This window comes from Salvelinus sp. IW2-2015, unplaced genomic scaffold, assembly GCF_002910315.2.
Source record: "Salvelinus sp. IW2-2015 unplaced genomic scaffold, ASM291031v2 Un_scaffold5860, whole genome shotgun sequence".
In the NCBI taxonomy this organism is placed as follows: domain Eukaryota; kingdom Metazoa; phylum Chordata; class Actinopteri; order Salmoniformes; family Salmonidae; genus Salvelinus; species Salvelinus sp. IW2-2015.
The window spans coordinates 16,285-24,665 of record NW_019947125.1 but is presented as its reverse complement, the minus strand read 5'-3'; the positions used below and the strand labels follow the sequence as shown (position 1 = coordinate 24,665).

At 40.9% G+C, this 8,381-nt stretch overlaps 1 protein-coding gene across 1 annotated transcript; it reads left to right on the top strand.

Annotated features, from left to right (window-relative positions):
* Positions 1 to 60: 60 nt before the first annotated feature.
* On the top strand, positions 61 to 4,150 carry LOC112078552 (collagen alpha-1(XXIII) chain-like). Its single transcript, XM_024144755.1, has 6 exons — positions 61 to 202; positions 382 to 453; positions 543 to 569; positions 669 to 767; positions 887 to 922; positions 4,136 to 4,150. The coding sequence occupies exons 1-6, from the start codon at positions 149 to 151 to the stop codon at positions 4,148 to 4,150; spliced, it is 303 nt and encodes a 100-aa protein (XP_024000523.1). The 5' UTR covers positions 61 to 148.
* The last annotated feature ends 4,231 nt before the right edge of the window (positions 4,151 to 8,381 follow it).

The window sequence follows — 8,381 nt, the reverse complement described above, 5'->3', positions numbered from 1 at the left end:
ACATGCACACACACACACACACACACACATTTACAATCTCTCTCTCTCTGTCTCTCACCTCTTCGCTCCTAACCACCAGGGTTCTCAGGGTGACCCTGGAGTGCCTGGTCAGGCAGGGCAGGGGGGCTTGGCTGGGCTTCCTGGGCCCATGGGACCGATTGGGCCTCCAGGACCACCCGGACCTTCCTACCCCGTGCGTTATGTGAGTACTGTACACAACTCCTGCCACCCACCCAGACTACATCAACTACAGCTTAACCTCCCACCCCAAAGCTCCCTTCATACAAATTGTTACCAAATTGACTACATACTGTGTATTTGACGACATATATTTTTGTGTAATTGTCTTTTTTGAACTGTATCTGTGTCCTATCTGTGTAGGGTGACAAGGAGGGTTCCGGAGTGACGGGGGTCAATGGTGTTGCTGGAGTGATAGGGATTCCAGGACCACAGGTGACCTATAAATTGCCATCCACTCATCATTTGGGTTGCCTTTACGATCCCGTCAACTAATACATAGTCACATATCCATTGTTTTTCAGGGTCCGCCCGGAATCGCTGGCCTTCCGGTAAGAACCAGGAAATCCCTTTGAATATATTGCTAAATTTGATTGGAGGCCATATCTTTGTTATATAGCAATGCTTACCGTATTCCTGTCATCATACAGGGAAGATCTGGTTTGCCTGGGCTTTCGGGAGAGAAGGGGAGCGAGGGAGCAAGAGGACAGAATGGAACACCAGGGATGGACGGATTCCCGGGAATATTGGTAGAAGATCATTATCCCTCAGCCACCTCCCCAGACTGTATTAGAACGTTACTTAGGCGTTAGAGCAACCCACGCAAAGTGCACTAACCTATTCTGTTTTGTTTCTTGTGTATACACAGGGAGACAAAGGGGCGAGGGGAGACAGAGGGGAAAGGGTGAGCTACCTACTCCTGATTACCATATTTTGGTGGTTGATTTTTTAAATTGTATTTTTTTGCTTCTTTAATCAGCACAACAGTTTTCAGCTGTGCTAACACAATTGCAAAAGGGTTTTCTAATGATCAATTCGCCTTTTAAAATGATCAATTTGGATTAGCTAACAAAACGTGCCATTGGAACACAGGAGTGATGGTTGCTGATAATGGGCCTCTGTACGCCTATGTAGATATTCCATAAAAAATCTGCCGTTTCCAGCTACAACAGTCATTTACAACATTAACTATGTTTACACTGTATTTCTGATCAATTTGATGTTATTTTAAATGGACAAAACATTTGCTTTTCTTTCAAAAACAACGAGTTTTCTAAATGACCCCAAACTTTTGAGTTACCGACGGCAACGCGTAATCGTCTACCAACAGGCTCTAAGTGGGAAGCATTACTTCGCCGAATATCGTGACAACCTGTGGCCCTCCATGCTTCAGAAGGAACTAAGCTCCACAGTAAAACAGGCGAGCGATTCATCAGGCATTATTACCAATAGTAGTTTGGTGTAAGCTCTCACTATCTCGGAGCTCTACTGAACAATCTGTTCGACTCGATGTGCTTGGGTTTTTTCACTGTCAACTGGTTGGACCTTTAAATAGACCAGTGTTTGCTCTTCCAAAATCATGTCCAATCAATTGAATTTATCACAGGTGGACTCCAATCAAGTTGGTAAAAACATCTCAAGGATGATCAATGGAAACATGATGCTACCTGAGCCCTCAATTTCAAAATCTATAGCAAAACAGAAGGTCTGAATACTTATTAAAAACAGAATACGTTATTTACATATTTATGGAAGGTTTTGTTTGAATACTTTTGCCGAATGCACTTACATAAATGAAAATGTATTTGTCTGTTTAAGTTGTGACCAAAATAGTTATAGAGCTGGAATAAACACCCACAGTCAGGGACAAAACAATTGATAGCCAAAAAATAATTACAATTATTGTTTTAAAATGAAGCTGAAAAATGGAGTAGGAGAGACGGGAGATTCACTGGCTCCACTCAGACATTGAGCCTAGGAGCCTGTACAGTAGCGGACAAACGTGGGCTGAGTGAAGGACAGGAACCGAGGGGAATAGCAGCTGGGAGGAGAATGACAGAGATCAGCCCCTCGCCGCCAGTATTGATGGAGCCTCATCAGACAGAACCCCATTGGGTACAGAGTGTGGAGGTCACAGACAGGAGCCCACTTCCAGCCAGGCACAGTGTCAGGGTTGAGGGTGTCGGGCGGACAGAGGACCCAGCTGGTGGAGTAGGCCTGTACAGAGCGAAGGACTGATGGGTAGAGGTGATTTGGACTGGATCGACAGGCTACCAGCCGGACGAATCTACCGAGCCTGCAGGCACGTCGTGCAGTGTGGCGTAGCTGTACGGGCTTACATCTATCCTTCTGCTGAAGATCATCATGATGATGTTGCTTACAGTGGAACACAACTGAAGCGCGACGTCCTGTCCTCGTTAGTAGTTTGTGTATGCGTGAGTGTAGCTACTATTCACTTCCTACTTGCTGATGGGGAATCAAGGCCAGGAGAATTTGGACTATTACTCTACATGCAGGTTTATAATGTTTAAAATCACCCAACCCTTATTTCCTTTTCTCCAGGCAGGACCATCTGTCCCGCCGGCAGGATCTTCCCAGTATCGTCATCAGTATCACCACCTGCCAATGAACACAGCACACCCACAGTGGGCAGTGGCAGACATTACCTTACTGTTTCTAAAGAGAATTTCACGAGTGACAGATTTTCTGACAACACACTCACAAATTAGGCTTAACGGACAGTTCTGCCTACTGAGACGTATAGCTTGCGAGAAGATTGACCTGACCAAGAAAACGACCTTCCAGAGCATTTTCAACCACCCACGTGTATAACAAGTGTTATATCATGGAGAAGCATTTAACATATACCAATTAGATAAAAGCTGTGTCACAACTTGAAACACTTGCACTTTACATATGTGCTCTCCGTTAATATAATCACAAGAAAAACAGAGTTGTCCGGGTTTTATTGCTGTTACCACCTCCTACAGTTGTATGTTCGAAAACTGTCCTAAAAGCCGATTATACACCAGTATCTAGCAGCTCTGTTGTTGCAAAACCTATGGCCTCTGAAAACCATATACCATTTAAATACACTTCAGTGATCCTATCTGGATGAAACTGCCTGAAATAGCATAGCTTATACTTCTGTAAACTCTCTATTTAAACATAGACATATACACACACAGGTTTTATTTATAACTAATCATAACTCTGTGCTTATAGTATCAGGCGTTCCCTTACTGAGATTCACACAAAAGAGTACTAAAACATGCAGAAGATGAAACTGACAGCACCCTAAGTGCAAGTACGCTCAATGCTAAAAGTATCTACCACAGGTGAAATATACACTGTAATTCTGCAGATCTGGTTATTCTGTATCTGAAGTAAACATGGGAAAACGTCTGACCTAATGAAAATATCAAAACATGTCTACTCACTCCATGATCAAAATGTCCTGATCACAATTGACGAGTACGAAACAGATAGAACACCTAATAAGGCAGGAGAGGTAAATCATTCTATTAAAAGTCAGTCTCTTATAGATGGAATAGAACTCTACAGGAAGAACTCCGATCGAGTGAATGGCTGTACGTGTACGTATGTCAACAAGTACGATCAAAACTCTGGGTAGAGAGCAGTAAACCACACACTTATAACTTAATAGATAATTGTAGGAAATAGCAGCTATAGTGTTATTGAGTAGCTAAAGTGCAGATATTTGTCCATCTCTGATGAGTAGTAAGTGTAGCCAAGTGTAGGACCGAGCAAGTAACATTTAATACCCTGTTAACCGTCGTGTGTGTGTGCAGGGAGTAGAAGAGTATAACATCCCGCAGCGCGTTATGCCTGATGGACACATCCTGTAAGTAACTACTCGTCACATTAACAGCTACTCGATGTCTTTGTTCTGATAGCCATCGATAGAACCTCTATGGAGCTGAAACGTTGTAGTTAATATGATGTCCATGATCGTCTACTACGCTGTTTCCGACTGCGCAGAGTTGGTGAAGCTAAGTATTTTCTGTCTAGCGGGATACGATAGACGAATCCTAAGTCTGAGGGATAGATCAGTGAAATAAGTATCTTAAGTTTATATTGTTCTCTGTCTCTATAGGTCCAGCTGGATTAGATTTATATTGTCTCTGTCACTATAGTCAGCTGGTAGATTTATATTGTTCTCTGTCTCTATAGGTCAACAGCATGGATAGGTAAGATTTATATTGTCCATGTCACTATAGAGGTCCATCTGGCTAGATGTATGATTTTCTCTTCACATATAGGTCCAGCTGGTTAATGTATATATGTTCGTCTGTCACTATAGGTCCAGCTGGTAGATTTATATGTTCTCTGTCACTATAGGGTCCCATGGTAGAATTATAATTGCTCTCTGTCCTTATAGGGTTCCAGGCTGGAGTTGCTAAGATTTATATTTTCGTCCTTGAGAATCAACAGGTGTGTGTCGGCGAGCAGCTCAGTATGCCTTCCTATACAAACTATATAGTTCTACATGTCTCTCTCTATAGGTGTCCGAGGACGTCTCCGTTAGCGGTGCTGAGCCGAAGACATAGAACAATATTTTCTGTTCTCTAAGGCGAGTCACTATCTAGTGCCTATGACTTGATAGATCTATTGTCTGCTGTAGTTTCTCTTCTATAGCCGCGCCTAGTGGCTGGAGTTTATATTGTTCTCTGCTCTATAGGTCCATCTTGGTAGAATTTATATATGCTTTGCTCCTTGTATCTCATCTATAGTCCATCTGGCTAGATTTACTATTTCTAACTGTCTCTATAGGTGTCCAGCTGGCAGATTTATAATGTTCTCCTGCACTATAGGGTCCATCTGGTAGAGTTTATATTGTTGCTCGGATTACTACGCCAGCCAGACATGATAATGGCTGGCTCTATAGGTGTGGTAATTTACATTGTTCTCTTCTCGTATAGTTCCATCTGGAGATATATCTCTGTCTCCTATAGGGTCCCGAGTCTGTAGATTTGTAAGATAATACTATTGTTTCTTCAGGTAGTACACATAGTGAGCGTCGCGGTCCTAGCCTGGTCCAACGCTTCTAATTATCTGTGCCTTGACTAGAATCATACTATGAAGGTCAACAAGGAGTTCTGGTGTATATATGAATTATAGATGTATCTGTACATGTAACCTCTAATAGTCCGATCGAGGTCAGAATTTATAGTGAGTTGTTCTCGTCTCTATAGGTCCAGATGATAATTTATCTTGTCTCTGTCTCTATAAGTGGTTCCCTAGTAGTAAGGAGATTATATTTTGGTATCTCTAGTCTCGAAAAAAAACATTTAATAAGTCGCAGAACTTGAGAATAAGGCATGTAATGTAACAAATTAGTGTATACATAAGTTGGTTCAAGCGTGCTCGGTTAAGGCGTCCTTGCTCTGAATAGATCTATAGATTTATATTTCTCTGTCACTATATAGCGAGCGTCCAATCTCGAATATTCGATTGTATATTGTCTCATTCACTATAGGTCTCACTTTGACTGTTGCCAGATATGACATTGATGTATTGTTCTCTGTACTGTCTGTCATTGGCTATCATTAGACCAAGGTCCCATGTATGGCACTAGATTATTTTACCAATTTGATTCTAGCTATCAAGCAGCTCATACCATCTTCTATGTATCATGGCCATTTCTAAGGTCATCCAGATAATTTATATTTTACACTACTTGCTTTTCGTATCTACTAGGAGTAACTTTATCCATTCTAGGAATCGCACTTACTTATATCGCTATCTCTGCTACTCTATCGGCCCTGCTCTACGTATCTATGATCTCTCTTGCGCGTTCACTAAGATCCTCCATCGTGTATCATTACATCTTTATTCAATCTCCTACTATCATAGTAGGGTCACTATGGCTGGCGTGTAGATTAATCTAATGACTTGTATCTTACGTCGTCCACAGGTAGATATATGCGGATCCTAGCTGGTAGATTTAATATTGTATCTCTTACATCTAAAAGTCTTACTCTGTATAGAATTATTCATATACTCTACACGTACACGATTCCGAGAGTCCACTAGTGAGATACTATTGTTCATCTATAGTCACGTTATAGATCCATCTCGAGTAGCTGTTATAGTGTCGTGTAATCTCTGTACTCGTCTAGCAGCCAGACTTGATTTCTACTAATTTTTTTAATTTGTTTCAAAGTCGTCTAGTAGTTGGTCCTGCTGTAGCAGTACCTATTGTATCTCAATGTCAACAACAACCTATAGCGGTCCATATCTGGTATATGTTATATTGTTCTCACTTTCAACTATAGGGTCCCTGATGGTAGTGGAAATTTATATTTTTCTCGTCTCTGATAGTGCGTCCCTATTGTTAGATTTATATTGTTCTCTGTCACTATGGAGGCGTCCATCCGGTCAATAGATTTAATTCGTTCTCTCCTGATCTCCTATAGGGTCCAGCATAATGGTAAGATTAAATATTGTTCTAGGCACTATAGGTCCATCTGGATTAGACTTCATCAGCAGTTCTCTGATACTCATATACGGTCCTGCTGTAAATGCTATATTGTTCTCTGTCACTTATTAGGGTCCATCTAGTAGATTTATATTGTTCTATCTGTCCGCTATAAGAGTCCACAGCTGCGTATAGACTTAATTGTTCTGCACTCATAGGTCCATCTGGATCTACAGTTGTACACTTCTCTCCTGTCTCATTTATAGGTCCTGCTGCTAATTTAATTTATTATTGTTCTCTGTCACCTATAGCTCCCACTCTGGCGCATAGACCGTTTATCATCGTTCTCTAGATCACGATAGAGGTCCCTATGTAGATTTACTATGTTCTCTGTCACGTATAGGGTTCCAGCTGTAGATTTATATTAGTTCTCTGTCTCTATACGTCCCTATGGTAGATTTATATTGTTCTCTGTTCTCTATAAGAAGGTCCAGCTAGTATGGCATTTTTATTTGTCTCTTCTCTATCAGGCTTCCCTGCATGCTAGCTTTATATTGTCTTCACTATCCACGGGTCCAGACTGGTAGATTAATATTGTTCTCTGTCTCTATAGAGGTCCAGCTGTAGATATTATATATGCCGCTCTGTCATCTATACGGGTTCCTCTGCTGGTAGATTTTATAATTGTTCTGTCACTATAGCTCCAGCTGGTAGATTTATACTTGTCTCTCTGTCCTCTACTATAGGGTCCCAGCTAGGTAGATGTATATTGTTCTTCTGACATCTAGATAGGCGTCCAGCTGGTAGATAATATTGTTGCTCTGTCTCTATAGGGTCCAGCTGGTAGATTTTATATTGTTCTCGTCTCTATAGCGTCCAGCTGGTAGATTTATATTTGTGTCTTCTGTCTCATATAGGTCCAGCTGGTAGATTTATATTTTAATCTGTCTCTATAAGGGTCCAGCGGGTAGATTTATAATTGTTCTCTGTCAACTATAGGGTCCACTGGTAGATTTATTTATTTTCTCTGCTCATTATAGGGCCAGCTGCGTAATAATTATAATTGTTCTCTGTCTCTATAAGCGTTCGCTCTTGGTAGAGTTTATATTGTTCTCTCCACATATGAGGGTCCATCTAGGTAGATTATAATTGTTCTCTGTCCTAATAGGGTCCAAGCTGTGTATATTTCTATTCTTCTCTGATCTTAATAAAAGGGTCACCTAATGGTAGACTATATATTGTTCATCTGTCACTACGTAGCGCTCTCAGCGGGTGGTAGATTTATATTGTTCTCTCTCTCTATAGGGTCCTGTCTGGTAGATTTATATTGTTCTCTGTCACTATAGTCCAGCTTGGTAAGATTTAATTTCTCTTTCTCTATAGGGTCCTCCAGGGTATTTAATTTAATGTTCTCTGTTGTAACAATCATCTTACTATATGGCTATCGACATCTGGACAGTCTTTTAGATTATAAACATCATTATAATTGTACCATCCAGTAACCACTTATGTGATAGTTGCGGTTTCTCAGCTAGAGGATTTAGAATTATGTTATTATATTCTTTCTCAAATTGTCTCGGTTATAGTACATCTGTCCCTATGGTAGAGTTTATATTGTTCTCTGGTCTCTTAGAGTGTGATACTATCAGCTGGTAGATTTAGTATTGTCTCTGTCCCAGCGCGCCTAATAGAGAGTCCAGTCTGGCGTACCAAATATATGTTATCCGATGATTACATACGCTTTTCTCGTATAGTGGTTCACCATGCGTCCAGCTAGGTTCTACAGATAGATCTAAACAACATCTAGCAAGAATAAGAAACTCCTCATGAAACGTTTATATACTAAAAATATTACACTTCTGTTCAGCTATTGCAGTCTCAACAGCAAGATAAAAGACGTACTACTTGTGAAGTCTGCTTA